Source organism: Mesoplodon bidens, assembly GCF_964165515.1.
Source record: "Mesoplodon bidens genome assembly, chromosome: 19".
In the NCBI taxonomy this organism is placed as follows: Eukaryota; Metazoa; Chordata; class Mammalia; order Artiodactyla; family Ziphiidae; genus Mesoplodon; species Mesoplodon bidens.
In genome coordinates this window covers 6,835,239-6,855,814 of record NC_138179.1, presented here as the reverse complement: position 1 = coordinate 6,855,814, position 20,576 = coordinate 6,835,239, and the positions used below count along the sequence as shown (strand labels likewise).

General features: G+C 36.2%; 1 protein-coding gene across 5 annotated transcripts in view; it reads right to left on the bottom strand.

Moving 5' to 3' along the window:
* Positions 1-20,576, bottom strand: part of BRIP1 (BRCA1 interacting DNA helicase 1) — a 187,126-nt gene that overhangs the window by 152,722 nt on the left and 13,828 nt on the right. For all 5 annotated transcript variants that reach the window (XR_014014065.1, XM_081220416.1, XM_081220413.1 and 2 more), the window contains exon 6: positions 19,005-19,124. Coding sequence is in view for 4 of the 5 variants with exons in the window: in XM_081220416.1 (XP_081076542.1) it covers positions 19,005-19,124 (120 nt within the window). In the remaining variant the exon portion in view is untranslated. The remainder of the gene's footprint in view (positions 1-19,004; positions 19,125-20,576) is intronic.

Sequence of the window (20,576 nt, the reverse complement as noted above, 5' to 3'; positions counted from 1 at the left end):
ATATCACTATAGATCCTACAGTTTTTTTAAAAAAGGAGAATATTTTGAATATTATGCCAATAAATTTAAAAACTTGACTGAAATGGACAAATTTCTTGAAAGATATAATTATCAAAACCAACTCAAGGAGCAACAGAAAATCTGAATAGTCCTATATTTATTAAAGAAATTAAATGTGTAAGTGAAACCCTTTCCAAAAATAAGATGCAAGGCCCAGATGGCTTCATTGGTGAATTCTATCAAAAATTTAAGAATACCAATACTTCCAATTCATAAGGTCAGCATTACCCTCATATCAAAACCAGACAAAAATAACACACATACACAAAACACTAAAGACCAATATCTTTATTAGCAGAGATGCAAGAAATCCTTAAGAAAACTTGGCAAGTCAAACCTAGCAATATATAAAAAGGGTACTGAACCATGACCAAGTGGGTTTTATTCCAGCTTTCATTTGAATGTGAGGTTGGGTCAGCATCCAAAAACCAAACAGCGTAATTCAACATATCCACAGGATATAGGAGTAAAACCATATGATCCTACTAATGGATGCAATAAAATTTAAAATACAAAATTCAACACTCATTCATTACAAAACTTTCAGAAAACTAGGAATAGAAGAGGGCACTTCCCTGGCGGTCCAGTGGTTAAGACTCCACACTTCCAATGCAGGGGGGCACAGGTTCAACCCCTGGTCAGGGAACTAAGATCCCACAAGCTGCACAGTGCAGCCAAAAAAAAAAAAAAAAAGAAAGAAAGAAAAAAGAAAAAAACTAGGAACAGAAGGAAACTTCCTCAACCTGATAAAGACCATATACAAAACACCTACATCAAACATCATTCTTAATGGTTTTGTTTCCCCCTAAGATTTGTACAAGGCAAAGATGTCTACTCTCACCACTCCAATTCAACCTTGGCGTATCCTAGCCACTGAGATAAAACAAGAAAACATATTAAAAGCCAAACACTAAAAGAAGTAAAATGTTTATTAGAGATTGAAAACATACAGCTCTGTATTCTTAGGAAGTCCTATAAAATCTCCAAAAATATCAGCTAGAACCAAAAAGTGACTTAGCAAATTTGCAGGTTACATGGTCAATATAAAAAAATGAATTCTGGGCCTCCCTGGTGGCGCAGTGGTTGAGAGTCCGCCTGCCGATGCAGGGGATACGGGTTCGTGCCCCAGTCTGGGAGGATCCCGTATGCCGGGGAGCGGCTGGGCCCGTGAGCCATGGCCGCTGGGCCTGCGCGTCCGGAGCCTGTGCTCCGCAACGGGGAGAGGCCACAACAGTGAGAGGCCCGCATACCGCAAAAAAAAAAAAAAAAATGAATTCTATTTCTACAATAGCAACACAAAGGAAATTATAAGTGGAATCATACAGTATTTGTCATTTTCTAACTGGCTTATTTCTCTTAGCATAATATCTTCAATCTTTGTTGTAGCATGTGTCAGAATTTCCTTCCATTTTAGGGCTAAGTATTCCATGTATATACCACATTTGTTTATCCATCCATCTCTCGACAGACACATAGGTTCTTTTCATCCTTTGGGTCTTGTGAATAACACTGCTATGAACATTGGTGTACAGGTATGTGTTTCAATACCTGCTTTCAATCCTTTGGGATATATACCTAGAAATGGAATTTCTGGATTATATGGTAATTCTATTTTTAACTTTTTGAAAAAGTGGGAATAGATTTTTCACCAAAAATTATAAAAAAGAAGAAACTTAGAAAGAACTCTCTGGTGTTGAACAGGAATTGGATGTATTGTTATAAATACATAATTTTGAACATATAAATAGAGAAAAATATAAATATATATCTGTAAGTATATATTTGTCTGTGTGTGTGTTCACGTGTGTATACACACACATATTACAAAGACACGTATTGCCTAGTTCCGTCTGCTGAAAGGGCCTGGAACAGCAACCCCAATAGCAGTGGGCAAAGCCAATGCTGAAAACTTGGCTTCTTTAAGTATTTAAAAGAAACCAGGGTTCTCTGAAAAAATGGATGAATCCAGGACTGGGGTGGGGAAACGACAAGATGGAGATGACCCTAGAACATCTTATTATGCCAGAAAGCAAGTAAGTGCTCTAAGATAATGGATACATGTCAGAAAGACACAAGCAACTTAACTGAACTTGCACTTGAGCATTTAAACAAATCATATAATAACAGATTATCACTCACTTAATAAAATGTAAAATCACGAGTCCATAAAGATAAATATAAAATTAATAAACTGAATGTTTGATGAGGACATGCTATTTATATAGTTTCAGAGTTCCTCCCTACAAAGTCCTCTTTAATCATGAAGGGAGAAAGATAACTTTATAGTGATGCCTAGCAGATATCATATTAATCAAGTTATCAAAGTAATCATCAGTAATGAAACAAAATGAAACTATCTGCCACCTCATAGGATGCAGTAGGTAGAATGCAGCATCACTTCTGTGACATTCTTGCCAAAGATATATAACTTTAATCTAATGACAATAAAACCCAAAGTTGAGAGACATTCTAGAAAGGCTATAATCTTAAGTGTCAAGGTCATGAAAGACAAGGGAAGACTGAGGAACTGTTCCAGACTGAAGAAAATAGCAAAGCGACAACCAAATGCAATGTATGATTCTGAACTGGATCTTTCTGCTATAAAAACTTCATAGAGACAACTTGCAAAATTTGATCTGGTCCTGAGTATTAGATAACAATGAATCAATTATAATTTCCTGATTTTTATGGTTATATTGAAGAATGTCTTTGCTTTAGGAAATAAGACACTAAAGTATTCCAGGGTGATGGAGCATCACATCAATAACTTACTCTCAAGTGGTTCAGGGGAAAAAAATATATATTTGTATTGTATTTCCAATTTTTGTATAATTTTGTGACTATGTAAAAATCTTTAAAAACTGTAATAAATAAATCTAAATATCTATCTGTCTGTCTACTGGTCAGACAATTGGTCAATTAACAAAGTAGTTTTCTAAGGTAAAGTTATCTTTCCATACCCACTATCAATGAGCGAAAAGCTTCTAAATGGCAATTATAGATTCTACTATCACTAAATATGTACACACGTCAGCTAGATTGCTATACGCATTAAATATTTCTACAGATCAAGAAAAATAACTGTCAAATCTTTCTGGAACATTCACCAAGTTCATTCAACATGATGAAGATTTGAAATTTTTGAGAATTATCCTTTCTATTTCCACTGTAGAGGTCACTACTATGTCTTCTACAAGCTCTTAAAAAATCATAATTATTGGAGCTGAAGGAAACTCACTCAAGCAATTATTCATCCATTCTATCATCCTGCCCTTAGGCAAATTTGCAGATAAAGCAAGAGGTTCACACTAATGCCACCAACTTCTGGCCTCACTTACCAAGATTAAAATAGCATAGGACAAGTGTTGGTAAACTTTCTTTAAAGGGCCAAAGAGTAAAAATTTTAAGTTTTGTTAGCCATATCGTATCTGTCACAACTACTCAATTCTACCATTAGAGCACAAAAGTAGCCACAAACAGTAAGTAAATGAATGTAAACTGTGTTCCCCAAAATTTATAAAAACAGGCAGTGGGCCATATTCAGCCCATGGATTGTAGTTTGCCAACTCCTAACATAGAAAAAAAAGGTTGTATCAAAAAAGTATGCATCAAAATAAGATTTAGATTTCTAAAAGCCTTTTCTATGACCATGATATATTAGGTGAAAAATAAATGCTATATACGCTATATACACTATAATCCAAATTTTGTTGGGAACTTCCTGGCAGTCCAGTGCTTAGGACTCCACACTTTCACTCCCAGGGCCCAGGTTCGATTCATGGTTGGGGAACTAAGAACCTGAAGTGCAGCTAAATAAAAAAAATTTTTTTTTAATAATAAATCCTATCCAAATTTCGTTTTTAAAAAAGTATATGCATAACACATATTACATACATATATACATACATATTTTTTAATGGCCAAAAATTCTTCTCATTTCTATATGTAATTCCCCTTTGCAAGGTCACTTTGAAGCTCTTCTCACCAAGAGGTGAACTCCTGGGCCTCCCTGGTGGCGCAGTGGTTGAGAATCCGCCTGCCAATGCAGGGGACACGGGTTCGAGCCCCGGTCTGGCAAGATCCCACATGCCGCGGAGCAACTAGGCCCATGAGCCACAACTACTGAGCCTGCGCGTCTGGAGCCTGTGCTCCACAGCAAGAGTGGTCGTGATAGTGAGAGGCCCACGCACCGTGATGACGAGTGGCCCCCGCTTGCCGCAACTAGAGAAAGCCCTCGCACAGAAATGAAGACCCAACGCAGCCAAAAATAAAAATATAAATTAATTAATTAATAATAATAATAAAAAAAGAGGTGAACTCCTTCCCTCGAATCTCAGTTTGGCCATGTGACTTGCTTTGGTAACTGGGATATTAGAAAATGTGGCATAAACAGAGGCTCAAAAGGTATTTTGCACATTGGGGTTTGCTCTCTTGCTGTTCCTGGAACCTTGGGGCCACCATATATATAAGCTGGGATTAGTCTGCTGGATGATGAGAGGTACCCACGCCATGGTCCCATGGTCCTAGTCAACTGCCAACCAACCCTAAGAAGCAGAGCCACCTTGCTGACTTGCAGCTGACCTGCAACTGACCACGGATGCATGAGTGGACCAGCTGAGATCAGCAGAAGAAATGCCCAGCTGAGCCCAGCCTAAATTGCTGACCCTCAGAATAGTAAGCTAAATAAATGGTTGGTTTGTTACACAGCAATTGGTAACAAATTGTGTGTGTGTGTGTAAAAGGATAGCAAGCAAAATAACAAGGAGTTGATTCTAAGGGGACAGTTGAATTAAAGATAAACGTTAATAACATGAGTATACATTTTGGTGGTTTCCAAATTTTCACTAAGGAATAGATAATGCTTTTGTATTCAAAAAAGGTCAATGTCATTAAAATACATATAATAAAATTCACCATCAAAAAAGTATTTTTCATTATTTTCACTAAATATTGAAAGTCTAAAAAATATGGACATTCTTGACCTGATGCATTTGAATGAGTTAACAGATTTTAAGCTCTATCAGAATTTGGGGATAAATAGTTACAGATATACAGAAAACTAAGTAAATGACAAGACAAATATTAAGCACTAGAAAAAATAAAACCTGGTTTGGGGAAAGAACTGTAATCATAATCTAACACTTCGCTCAGTTTTTAATGATATTTATATAATTACAATAATGTAAACATCAAATATTGTGAGGCTTGAGGGGGAAAAGTAATGAGAAAATTAGAGGACAGGGGACTTCCCTGGTGGTACAGTGGTAGAGGATCTGCCTTCCAACACAGGGGATGTGGGTTCGATCGCTGGTCGGGGAACTAAGATCCCACATGCCGTGGGGCAACTAACCCTGCCCGCCACAACTACTGAGCTCATGTGCCTCAACGAGATAGCCCGCATGCTGCAAACAACAGAGCCCATGCGCTCTGGAGCTCACGTGTCCTGGAGCGCACACCACAACTAGAGAGAAGCCTGCACATTACAAGTACAGAAGCCCATGCGCCGCAATGAAAGATCTTGCACGCCTCAACGAAGATCCTGTGTGCTGCAACTAAGACCTGACGCAGCCCAAAAAAAGAGAAAGGACAGTAGGAAGACAATGGAAGGAAAATGGAAGGTATCCAAAACTGAAAATTCAAGAAAAAGGCAGTACATGCTTGTTACTTTTTTTTTAAAAAATAGATAAATTTGAGAATAAACAGGTAAAATGATTAAAAGTTATTGACTTCAGATAGGGGGAACTGGTAGACTAGAACTAGGGCAGAGGTCTACTGCTTTTTGTTTGAAGCCACGTAGAACTTTTTGACTCTGACTATACACATATATGTTTTGAAAAATATTAAAATTAAAAAAAAAAAGGCCAGGAACCAACCCAAGCATATATAACAATTTAGTATATGATAACAGCAAAGGAAAAATTAAATCAGGAAAAATTTTTCTTTAGTTGACTCTAGGACAATTGATCATCTATTTGGAAAAGCATACAGTTAGAACCTGGCCTCATACATATATTAAAATAAACTCTATAAATAAGAGGGTTAAATGTAAAAAAAAAAATTTAACTATAACAGAACTATGAAAAATATCTGTTGTAAATTTATACAAAAAGATCCAGAAAGATTCTCATGAAAGTGTTCCTCTTGTTTACTTCTGGGAAACAGAAAGGGGGATGGAAGTAATAGTTTAAGGGAGAATATTTAACTTTTTACTCTGTACTGGTTTATACTGTTAAAGGTTTTTCAAACAATGTATATTCCTCATAATTTTTTTTTTAATTTGAGTTTAAAACTTCCTTTGACTCTTTAGGAGGTAAAATACACAAAATGTTTAAGATAATTTAATCTTCCCCAACTGCAGACTGACTATTTAAAAGAAGATATTTTAAGGCCAGACATATTGAATAATAAAATCTCTTTTCTCTTGCCAAGTAACTTTGTTTTTTCCTCATCAGCCAACAGGAAAACAAAAAATTTTCCCAGCCATTCCTTTTCTCTCCTTTCCATGAATCTATATTCAGCTCAATTTTAGAACTAGACTCAAATCACAGTTCTACCATATATCCGTAATTATGACCATTGTCAAATAATCTAGTATCTTTGGGCTCCAATTTTCTTATCTATAAAATGAGACTAACAGCTGCTCTATTTTCTTCACAGAGTTCATGTAAGGATATATGAGAGAACGTACAAACTTCCTGGCACACGTATACATTCCAAAAAGCTATCATTATATCATTATTATTAACTGTCAAAGAAATGCAAGTTATTGTTTTTAAGTGTTTGGCATGTAACAGTTTTCAAAAATTTTGCTGTCTTGAATAAACTATACTTCAACTAGATGGTCATATTATTTAACAGTGTGGTCATAGAGTAGCTACAGAAAACAAAAGTTGTTTCTAATCTTTTGTTTATATTAAGCACCAATTTACCTCTTGGTCCCTGAAATCATTATTTGATCTTTTATTTTTGTGTGCTAGTACATAAAAAACTACAACCAAAATGTACTGCAGAAGAAGCAAAAAAACATTTAAAAACCAGCTTTCAGTCTCCTCTATTTAACAGTACTGCCACACCTCTCTAAGTATATGGATCTGAGTAAAAGCTGTAAGCCACAAGAAATGGTGGTAAAGAGTACATTTTCTTAACTTTAGCCATTTTTCCATTCATTTATTCAACAAATATGTGAGTACTTACTAAGCACAGGTCCTGTGCCAGACGCTGGTTATAAAAAAGTGAACAAGAGAGACAATACACTTGTCCTTATGGACAGCCTGGCAAGGAGGCAAGTAAAACCATGAAACCTATAAATAAATATGTAATCATAAACTTTGGTAAGCATCATAAAAGAACAGGGTGTTGAGAGAGAGAGACTAAAAGAGGAACTAATATTAAACGAATTATCTACATAATATTACCTGTGAAAGTACAAAAATGAACTATCTTTCATCTAAAGGTCATCGGGAAGAGTTGATTCAAAGGCAAAATAGTGAGGTGGTTGAGAGGATTAATTCTAGAGCCAGAATGCCTGAGTTTTAAACCAGCCTCTACTTATCAGCTTCGTGACATGAACTTAAACAATCTGTGACTCAATTTCCTCTTCTGTCATTGAAGAAAATATTAACACCTTCCTCATAAGGTTATTATAGGGATTCAATTAAATTCTTTTGTTTTATTTTGAAAATGGTCAAATCCACAGAAAACTTAAAAGGACCTGCAATAAGCATTAACTCACATGAACCTGTATTTATCAGGTAAATGAGTATTTCTAGACTATTTAAGAGTTCCTGAAACACAGTAAGCATTATTTCTCTATACAGCAGTTATTTTAAATAAAAAGTAGAGTAAAACTATGGGAAAATGACTTGTAAAATAACAGCTTTTCAAAATAAATTGGTCATTTTCTCCTGAGAATATCTCAGCATTGAAGGGAGATAGGGAGGAAAGAGAGGGAGAGAAAAAGAGAGACAGAGACAAAAGAAAGTAAAAGTAGGGTTTAAGAGGAAGAAAAACAGCCCAAGGCTTTGCCCAACACCAACACTTTACCTGAAGATCAACAGCGCACTCTGCTGGACCCACCTCTTTTCTACACACTAGGCAAAAATAAACACTACTTTTTCTAAAAGTATATACACAATGTTAGTACTTGTTTAATAAACAAACAGCAGGTATAAGCATAAGAATGTGTCTGTGAGAATACCTCACTCATTGTGAGGATTTGCTAAAAGAATTAAGAGAATACATATAAATAAATTCTAGAGAAAATGGTTATGAGTGGTAGAACAAGGTAATATCAGAATGTTACCATTCTATTCTAAAATATAATGCTTTTTCTTAACTATATTTTGACCACACGGAGACTGATGCCTCACTAGATCCTTAACAATATGAATTATCTGTATAAAAACATGAATCTAAAATGTAAAGAGGGACTTCCCTGGCGGTCCAGTGGTTAACACTCTGTGCTTCCACTGCAGGGGGCATGGGTTCAATCCCTGGTAGGGGGAACTAAGATCCCACATGTCACACGGTGAGAGCAAAAAGAAATACATACATACATACATATATACATAAATACATAAATAAAATGTAGGCAGGCAAAAATATACAATGGAGAAAAGACAGCCTCTTCAATAAGTGGTGATTGGAAAACTGGACAGCTACATGTAATAAAATGAAATTAGAACACTTCCTAACACCACACAAAAATAAACTCAAGATGGATTAAAGACCTAAATGTAAGGCCAGATGCTATCAAACTCTTAGAGGAAAACATAGGCAGAACACTCTATGACATAAATCACAGCAACATCCTTTTTGACCCACCTCCTAGAGTAATGGAAATAAAAACAAAAATAAACAAATGGGACCTAATGAAACTTAAAAGCTTTTGCACAGCAAAGGAAACCATAAGCAAGATGAAAAGACAACCCTCAGAATGGGAGAAAATATTTGCAAATGAAGCAACTGACAAAGGATTAATCCCCAAAACATACAAGCAACTCATGCAGCTCAATATCAAAAAAAACAAACAATCCAATCCAAAAATGGACAGAAGACCTAAATAGACATTTCTCCAGAGAAGATATACAGATGGCCAACAAACACATGAAAAGATGCTCAATATCACTAATCATTTGAGAAATGCAAATCAAAACCACAATGAGGTATCACCTCACACTAGTCAGAATGGCTATCATCAAAAAATCCACAAACAATAAATGCTGGAGAGGGTGTGGAGAAAAGGGAACCCTCCTGCACTGTTGGTGGAAATGTAAATTGGTGCAGCCATTATGGAGAAGAGTATGGAGATTCCTTAAAAAACTAAAAATAGAACTATCATATGACCCACCAATCCCACTAATGGGCATATACCCTAAGAGAACCATAATTCAAAAAGTCATGTACCCCAATGTTCATTTACAGCACTATTTACAATAGCCAGGACATCGAAACAACTTAAATGTCCACTGACAGACGAGTAGGTAAAGAAGATGTGGCACATATATACAATGGAATATTACTCAGCCATAAAAAGAAACAAAATTGAGTTATTTGTAGTGAGGTGGATGGACCTAGAGTCTGTCATACAAAGTGAAGTCAAAAAGAGAAAAACAAATACTGTATGCTAACGTATATATATATATATATGGAATCTAGAAAAATGGTACTGACGAACCTAGTGGTGGGGCAGGAATAAAGATGCAGACGTTGAGAACGGACTTGAGGACGTGCAGGTGGGGGGATGGGGAGGCTGGGACGTAGTGAGAGAGTAGCATGGACATATAGACACTACCAAATGTAAAACAGATAGCTAGTGGGAAGCTGCTGCATACCACAGGGAGATCAGCTCGGTGCTTTGTGGCAACCTAGAGGGGTGGGATAGGGAGGGTGGGAGGGAGGCTCAAGAGGGAAGGAATATGGGGATATATGTATGCATATACTTGGCTCACTGTGTTGTACAGCAGAAGCTAACACAACATCATAAAGCAATTATACTCCAATAAAGATGTATTAAAAAAAATAATAAATAACTAGGTAAAATGCAAGGAAAGGAAAAAAGCAGGGGACATTGGAAGGTAATTCATTTAAGAGAGGAGGTACTGACACCATTTTCTGACTTGAAGAGAGTGAGGAAACTGGAGATGATAGGAAGGTAAAAAGACAACCACCCAATTCAATTCACAGGTTGGAAGCTAAATTATTTTCATAAAAACTAAGAAGACTTAAAAGAAAAACATAAAAAGTTTAATGTCAAATTTACAGGAAAACAGAAATCATTAAACTAATTTATCATTTAATGTATGGAGGAGAGTTTTCCAGAAAATAATACAACTGCAGTTTTTAAAAGTATGAAAACTGTAACATTTATATCTTTGTAGGGATAAGAGAACTAAACCATTAATTTACCAATCCAAATAACTATTCTTCTAAAAAATAAATGCTCCCTAATATCATCTTATAAGGATCAAAATAGGAAAAGCATCATTAGAATTTAGAGGTATCACAGCTAAATGGGATATAAGGTATATTAAATCTAGTCCCATCCTCTCTTTCCTCCCATTTGAAGGAAGAGGTCCTAAAAAGAAATGTTTCTTTCCCATGTTCCTCAATTTACTTTATTCAAATCTGTAGATGATCTAGATTAAACTATGATACCTAAATATGAGGCATACGATCTGTCAACATAAGAAAAGTTCTAAAATATGGACTGCATTTCTAAAATTACTTTATCTAAAAGTTTTGGTGATAAACTCATTTCACAAACTGATATAAAATAAATATTAAACATTATGAAACTACATTTTTCTTCTACTTTTTATGAAATCACCTATCCCAGAATTTACAGAAAGTATTTTTTGTGATTTATAGCAAGCCACTTTGCAATGATTTTAAAATGTTATACAATGGGGAAAGGACAGTGTCTTTAATAAATGTTGCTGGGAAAACTGAACAGCCACATGCAAAAGAATGAAACGGGACAACTATCTTACATTACCTACAAAAATTAATGCAAAATGGATTAAACACTTGAACCTCAGACCTGAAATCATAAAACTCCTAGAAGAAAACATAGGTGGGTAAACTCCTTGACAGAGGGCTTGGCAATAGTTTTTTGAATCTGACTCTAAAAGCAAAAGCAACAAAAGCAAAAATAAACAAGGGGGACTACATCAAACTAAAAAGCTTCGGCACAGCAAAGGAAACCATCAACAAAATGAAAAGGCAACCTACTGAAAAGGAGAAAATATTTGCAAATCATGTATCTGATAAGGGACGAATATCTAATATACAAAGAATTCATACAACTCAATAGCAATCTGAACAAAAAATGGGCAGAAGATATGAAGAGACATTTTTCCAAAGAAGACATACAGATGGCCAACAAGTATATGAAAATATGCTCAACATCACTAATCATCAGGGAAATGCAAATCGAAATCACAATGAAACATCACCTCACACCTGTTAAAATGACTATTATCAAAAAGACAAAAAACAGCAAGTATTGGCAAGGATGTGGAGAAAAGGGAATCCTTGTGAACTGTTGGCAGAATGTAAACTGATGCAGTCACTACAGAAAACAGTATGAAAGTTACTCAAAAAAATTAAAAATAGAATAACCATATGATCCAGGAATTCCACATCTGAGAATTTACCTGAAGAAAATGAAAAAAGTAACTCAAAAAAAGATACATGCACTCCCATGTTCACTGCAGCATTACTTATAATGGCCAAGATATGGAAACAATGTGTCCATAGATGGATGAATGCATAAAGAAAATGTGGTGTGTGTGTGTGTGTATATATATACACACACATATATATGTGTGTGTATATATATACACAATGGAATATTATTCAGCCATAAAAAAGAATAAAATCTTGCCATTTGGGACAACATGGATGAACATGGAGGATATTACGCGTAGTGGAATAAGTCAGACTGAGAAAGGCAAATTTGTATGTAAAATCTAAAAACGAAAACAATGCAAAAACAAAAAAAATAAGCTCACAGATGCAGAGAACAGATTGGTGGCTGCTAGAGATGGCGGTGAAGAGCAGAAGAAATGGGTGAAGGAGGTCAAAAGGTACAAACTTCCAGTTATAAAATGAGTAAGCCATGTGGATGTCATGTACAGGATGGTGACTACAGTTAATAATACTGTGTTAAATATTTGACAGTAGCTAAGAGAGTAAATCTTAAAAGCTCTCATCATAAGAAAAAAAAATCTTGTAACTATGTAAGGTGACAGATATTAACTAGACTTATGGTGATCATTTCGCAATGTATACAAATATTGAACCATTATGTTGTACACATGAAACTAACATATTAAATGTTAATTATATCTTCATTAAAAAAGAGAAAGAAGGGCTTCCCTGGTGGCGCAGTGGTTGAGAGTCCGCCTGCCGATGCAGGGGAAACGGGTTCGTTCCCCGGTCTGGGAAGATCCCACACGCCGCGGAGCGGCTGGGCCCGTGAGCCATGGCCGCTGAGCCTGCGCGTCTGGAGCCTGTGCTCCGCAACGGGAGAGGCCACAACAGTGAGAGGCCCACATACCGCAAAAAAAAAAAAAAAAAAAAAAAAAGAGAAAGAGAAAAAAAGTTTTACCAGAAACCAAAGTAAATTTCTAGCAGGGAAAAACGTATTACTATACTCAAAGACTCGTTTCTTTCTTTTTTTTTTTTTTTTTGCGGTACGCGGGCCTCTCACTGTTGTGGCCTCTCCCGTTGCGGAGCACAGGCTCCAGACGCGCAGGCTCAGCGGCCATGGCTCACGGGCCCAGCCGCTCCGCGGCGTGTGGGATCTTCCCAGACCGGGGCACGAACCCATGTCCCCTGCATCGGCAGGCGGATTCTCAACCACTGCGCCACCAGGGAAGCCCGAAGACTCGTTTCTTTAAATAAATTACCCCTATGCATATCCCCATTATTTTTTATTATATTATATCCATGGACATGTTTAGCCCTGGTTCTCTGAAAAACGAGAAGTATTATTTACTGCTAAATATCCATGTAAGATTTATTAAAAATACTACCATAAGCTTTTAAAATTAAGATGATAGCCAAAATACAAAAAACTACAGGTTTTCTTAACAATTTACTAAAATTCACTAACAATTCACTAAAGTACAAAAGGAAGAAACATTCACATTAGCTAAAACTTTACATTTTGTACTAATTATGTTTCTTTTTTTTTTTTTTTTTCCTCTTTGTGCGGTACGCGGGCCTCTCACTGTTGTGGCCTCACCCATTGCGGAGCACAGGCTCCGGACGCACAGGCCCAGCGGCCATGGCTCACGGGCCCAGCCGCTCCGCGGCATGTGGGATCTTCCCGGACTGGGGCACGAACCCGCGTCCCCTGCATCGGCAGGCGGACTCTCAACCACTGCACCACCAGGGAAGCCCAATTATGTTTCTATTTTAACTGCTTACTCTATTTGTGTTAGGAACAAAAAAAATAACATTGAAAATACAGATCATTTTACCTAAGTATTCGTGGGGGTTTTCATAAAGTTACTTTATATATTCATGCTTTTCACTATAGACTACCAAAAAAAGAACAAATATTAGAGCTCAGTCATATGGTCTTTTCTGTCATTGCAAAAGTACTCTGGTGTCTGACAAATTTACTTTATGCATGCTTAATTAGTATGGCATATATCACTTACGTCTTCTTACAAACAGAAGTTCTGTTGACTAGTGAAATGTTACCATTTGAGTTACTAGACTTAGTTGAGATTTAGCTTCTTCAAAAAATCTTCAAACTTATAAGAAATTGTCAGAAACCCATACCTTTAACATTATGAGTAATAAGTCACCCATCTATGAAAAATTATTGCATTTCTAAAGCAATGTAGACCTATACCAGCTAAAGCCAAGGAAGAAAACTTGTAACTTCTGGTTTAAAAATAAAACTGATATAAAGATATAGATACACATGTATAGATACAATTATACTTTGCCAATAAGAAGATTATAATAAATGATCAACATAGTACATAACCAAAACAAGAAATCATCAAAGAACTTAGTTTAAAATTAAGATACTCAGCCAGGAGCACAGTAGCTGTGCTTATGGTCAAGTGGACTAGATCCTAAACAGGTTGAGCTATAAACATCTTTGACACATATTAAAAGAATTTGCTAATTATAAACCTAACTTCTGAAAATTAATATTATTAACCAATATTATATAATACCTTTTATCAGCAGCATAAAAATATGTAAGTACTACAACTGCTGCTGCTGATACTTTTACTACCACTTACCACTTAATAAGCTCCAAGATACGTCAGGTATAATCTAAGCACTTTATAAGTATTAACTTGTTTAATCCTCTAGCAGCCCTGTAAGATAGATACTATTACCATCCCCATTTAACAAATGGGAAAATGAAGTAGCAATAGTTTAAAAACTTAATCAAGGTTACCAAGGTTGTAAAGAGCAGAACTGTGATTAAAACCCAGGCAATCTGATTTGCACTCATTCTCTTAACCAGTAAAAACAAAACGAAACAAAAAAAAATCCTTAAAAAACAAAAAACAAAAAACTTTATCTTATTTTAGCTATTATCAATCATATTATTCTATACTTGATTTCTTTAGCCTTGAGAGGCTTCTACATATTTTTTCCCTTATCTTGTTGTTAGAATACTGTTTACATGGCTCCAGAATTTCTGGGGCATTTTAGAGAATGTATAATAAAGTAATTAGAGCATTTGCCAGAGCATCAGACTCCTTAGGTAGGATCTAACTCAACTATTTGCCAGCTTTGTGACCTTAGGCAAATTACTTACTTCTCAGAGTTTCCTTATCTGTAAGATGAGAATAACAATAGTACCTGCCTCAAAGTCATTATAAGAATTCAATAAGATTCTACCAACAAATATTTATTGGGCAACTAATATATGCCATACGCTGTTCTAGGTAGCCGAGATGCCCGTGAAAAAGACTGACATTACATTCTAACAGGGCAAATAGATAATAAACAAGTAGACTAATAAATTCAAATAGTAAGGGCTATGAAGACAATAAGGTACAGTGAAAGAAAATGAGCAAGAAAACATTGGCAAACATAAAGCTTCTCTGAAGAAACATAAGGCTTCTCTGAAGATAACTGACAATTCTTTTCCCCCACTCAGTATTTTCAAGCATTTAAAAGAAGGCTCTTTGAGGGCAGGGATTATGGTATTCATTTATTCAGTCTACAACTAGGTTCCTGGCACTACGTTAGGTGCTTGAGACAAAAAAATGAATAAAACAGTCACAGTCTTCAAGGAGGTCTCAGAGAAACTGGTGTTGTCCATAATGGAACTAAGAGCCTGTGGAGAGGATACTAAGAGTAAGGTAAGTGTTAAAAACTAAGAAGTAGGGACTTCCCTTGTGGTCCAGTGGTTAAGAATCCACCTTCCAATGCTGGGGATGTGGGTTCGATCCCTAGTCAGGGAACTAGGATCCCACATGCCGCAAGGCAACTAAGCCCACGCACCACAACTACTGAGCCTGCGTGTCACAACTGGTGACCCTACGTGCCACAACTACAGAGCCCACACACTCTGGACCCCACACGACACAACTAGAGAGCCCACACACCACAACTACTGAGCCCTGTGCACTCTGGAGCCCGCACACCACAACTAGAGAGAAGCCCGTGCACCGAAACGAAGAGCCCGTGCGTCACACGAAAGATCCTGTGTGCTGCAGCTAAGACCTGATGCAGAGAGGAAATAGGCAGTCTACCTGAAAAAGAATTCAGAGCAATGATAGTAAAGATGATGCAAAATCTTGGAAATAAAATGGAGAAAATACAAGAAATGTTTAACAAGAACCTAGAAGAACTAAAGGGCAAACAAACAATGATGAACAACACAATAAATGAAATTAAAAATTCTCCAGAAGGGATCAATAGCAGAATAAATGAGGCAGAAGAATGTATAAGTGACCTGGAAGATAAAATAGTGGAAATAACAACTGCAGAGCAGAATAAAGAAAAAAGAATGAAAAGAATTGAGGACAGTCTCAGAGACCTCTGGGACAACATTAAACGCACCAACGTTTGAATTATAGGAGTCCCAGAGGAAGAGAAAAAGAAAGGGACTGAGAAAACATTTGAAGAGATTATAGTTGAAAACTTCCCTAATACAGGAAAGGAAATAGTCAGTTAAGTCCAAGAAGCACAGAAAAGTCCCATACAGGATACATCCAAGGAGAAACATGCCAAAACACATATTAATCAAACTACCAAAAATTAAATACAAAGAAAAAATATTAAAAGCAGCAAGGGAAAAACAACAAATAACATACAAGGGAATTCCCATAAGGTTAACAGCTGATCTTTCAGCAAAAACTCTGCAAGACAGAAGGGAGTGGCAGGACATATTTAAAGTGATGAAAGGGAAAAAGCTACAACCAAGATTACTCTACCCAGCAAGGATCTCATTCAGATTTGACAGAGAAATTAAAACCTTTACAGACAAGCAAAAGCTAAGAGAATTCAGCACTACCAAACCAGCTTTACAACAAATCCTAAGGAACTTCTCTTGGCAGGAAACACAATAGAAGGAAAAGACCTACAATAACAAACCCAAAACAATTAAGAAAATGGTAATAGGAACATACATATCCATACAATTATACTCCAATAAAGATGACAAAAAAAATCTGATGCAGACAAAAATAAAATAATAAATTAATAAATTAATTAATTTAATTACATAAAATAAAAATAAAATGTTAATTAAAAAAAAAAGAAAATGTTCTTGAGATATACAAGGAACATTCCAGATGGGAATCTAACTCAAAATTGGGGACACCAAGGAAGGCTTCCTGAAGGATTAGCAGAAGTCAGACAAAAAAAAGTGGGAAAGAGGAGAAAGGGCAAAAGAATGCAAAAAGTTTATAAAGGCCTAAAGACTGTCCAGGTAAACAGGAGCTTTATAAGCCATCTGAAGACTTCTGGAATTTGTCAATGAGTTGTTTCATCCCCTGCCTGAAAAACTAAAAATACAGACAGACTATATGAAACAATAGTTGTTTTTTGGGGGTTTTTTTGCGATACACGGGCCTCTCACTGTTGTGGCCTCTCCCGTTGCGGAGCACAGGCTCCGAATGCGCAGGCTCCGGACGCGCAGGCTCAGCCGCTCCGCGGCATGTGGGACCTTCCCGGACCGGGGCACGAACCCATGTCCCCTGCATCGTCAGGTGGACTCTCAACCACTGCTCCACCAGGGAACCCCTGAAACAATAGTTTTTAAGATACAGGACATCAGGTAAGGAAGAGTGATCCCTGAGAGATGGGAAACAAATGAGATTAAGCCTTATGATTCTTTCTGCTTGTTGTCCTGAGAGTTTCCATGCTGTGGCATGGGGAAGGGGAACCCAGATATAGCCCAGCAAACCCAAGCTGAAGAGACACTGCTGAGAGTCCAGGGAGACCAAGAAGACTAAAGTTCACAGAGAAGAAAGCAGAATGGAGAGTGCTGCACAAAGAATGCACTCCAGAGATCTGCAGAAGGACCTCTCAAGTATCTAGTAGAGTACTGATGAGCACATGCCAATGAGGAAACAATCCAAGATAGTGGCAAGAACCACCTGAAATGATGAGACACTCACAGACAGCATGGAACAGTGCCTGTTCCACCAGCCACTGGCTGGAAAACTTCATAATTCATGGAGCATTAGGTAGAGGACTCAAAAAGAGGTCGCCTCTACTGAGGTAGCCCAAAACTAAACCCGGCTCAGGTCCCACCTAACAAATCCTAAAAGCAAGAACCGAAAGGATCAAGCTGATTCCAAGTAATTTAACTGCATCCCAGAGCAAAACTCAAGAGTACTTATAGAAATACATTAATATCCAGTACCCAACAAGGTAAAATTCACAATATTTGGAATTCAATGAAAAATTCCAGGCATGATTCCATTTATATAAAACTATATAAATGAAACATTTCATTATACAAAAAAGTCACATATACAATATCACCACCAATAAATATCATCAGAGTCTTTAAGTATCAGAAAATTGCTAAGCTCACAGTAGTATATACAATTTTTCAAAATTCTGATTTTTCACTGAAATCTCAAATTTTATCAGGCTCACTTTGTTTATTTCCAAGAATTACCGAAGTTAGTCTGTCAGTTATTCTTTCAAGTAAAAACAATGTTCTGTGAAAAAAGTGGCTAGTTCAGCTCACAATCCAAACAATCCTATAAGTGCTTTCCCTCAAGAAAACCATCCTACTCCTGAATGCAAAAGTGATTTACGAAAACTACTCTATTCTTCACACAGAATGTTAAAAATCTCAAGGGTGAAGATTTAATAAAATTAGTAGTTTTTACTGCTTCATCAAGGACTTAAGTGAAACTGGCTTTTCTTAACTGTGCATTAACGACAGTGAAGAAAATTACTATTAATACAGGTTGATGCCACTACCCTTACTGTGCTAAAGCACCAACAGTTTTACCAACCTATGCTTTTGTACCATCAGTGCAAATGTCAAAGATGGTTAAAAAAAAAAAAAAAAAAAAAAAAAGGTAAGTAACATCTTAACATCACTATGAAAATACTTTTGACCTCACAGACTATCTGGAAAAAAATCTCAGGAATCTCCAGAGCTCCCTGGACTACTCCTTGAGAACTGATGCCCTAAGGACACTGAAAGAACTTTAGGAAGTAGAGTTCACAAACATTAGAATGTAAAAGAGGAAAAAAACTTTCAGATCTCATTCTAGTCCAATTCTCTTATTTTATAAATGAGGAAACGGGGGCACAAAGAGCATAGGTTTACCATCTCACACAACAGAAGACATGTGACAGCACTTAGGACTTCTGAGTTGTTTTCTACTCTTCTTTGATTACACTATTCTTCATCTTTTTCAAAAATGGATTTAGCAAATTCCACATTTTCCTTCTTTAAACTGAACAATGGCATAAATACATACATTTTGTGGAGAAAAGGAGTTTATCTTTCCTAATGGGGAGTTGAGTTTTGTGGTCTTTCCTGAAGCAACTTTTGCATCCAAATGGTGCACCTCCTTTTCAAAACAATGACGTTTTCTAATCTGTAAATACAGAACCAAAATAAAATTTATTGTAACTAGGAAGTTTGATGAGGCTAGCTGCTCTCAAAGATCAGAATAGCTATAACGTATGTTTTCAGCATTAAACAAATGACTATTTCTCACTGGCAACAATCAAAAAGTTTCTAAAAACAAATAGGCACCTTATTATAAGACTTAAATAAAACAGAATAAAGTAATACCTCTTAAATTCCGACCAAAATAGCTTTAATTAGTGATGTGGCAAAACTATAGCATTGTAAAATGATTTTCCCATAAAACAGTCCCACCATATGGATACCAAGAATAGTATTATGGCAAAGTCTGATTACATATCTAATTGGAAAATAAAAGTAAATAAAAATGGAAAGCTTATTCTAAATTGAAAAAAAAACACAGAATAAAAACTTTAAATGGGGCTTCCCTGGTGGCGCAGTGGTTGAGAGTCCGCCTGCCGATGCAGGGGACACGGGTTCGTGCCCCGGTCTGGGAAGATCCCACATGCCGCGGAGCGGCTGGGCCTGTGAGCCGTGGCTGCTGAGCCTGCGTGTCCGGAGCCTGTGCTCCGCAAGGGGAGAGGCCACAACAGTGAGAGGCCCGCCTACCGCAAAAAAAAAAAAAAAAAAAAAAAAAAAAAAAAAAAAACTTTAAATGTAAATATTCATTATTTCCTACCTGATGGAATAAATTACTTGATTACTATTATTATATTACTTACTAAATATTTGATAATCCAAATTATATTTGACTAAATTTCTTTTATAAACACCACTGTTTTCTTTCCAAACTATCTATGCTTTTTCTTACTTGCCAAAACCTATTTACTTAAATTATAAAGAGGAAAAGAAGCATTTCTGTCGATAATTCCGTTCCTACAAAAAAGAAATGAGAGCCAGTGAAGTCAGGGAATAAATGCTATATGTTGAGCTCTACCTCACAACATCCAACTCTAAGTACACATTTTGGGGGAAAGAAATCTCTAGAGATACTTCATTTGTAATTGGTGATTTTCCAAATATAAAACTAGAAAACAATTTCATTCTATTTCTAAAAACAGGGTTTAATCATGGAAGTTAATAAAGGTTGTAAATGGAACAGATAAACTACATAAAAATGCAAACACCTTTTGAGTATATTCAATTAAAAATATACAATTATCTACAAAGGACATGTTAATTAACTAATAATCTTTTTTATTTGTAACTAAGTCTATTAAAGTCCATCCTTACCTCAATGCCATGAACTCTATGAGAAATTGTTTTCACCTACGAAAACATTTCATTTAAAATTTCTAATAATTTAGGTTCTTCAATAATTTTTAGAAATAAACATTTTATAATGTATTGATATTAAAAACTCAATAAATAACAGTAAACCTTGTGATTACATTAAAACTATCAATACCAAAAGTATCTGTGACCTAAATATTCATATCAGAGGTATATTGGCCAAAAG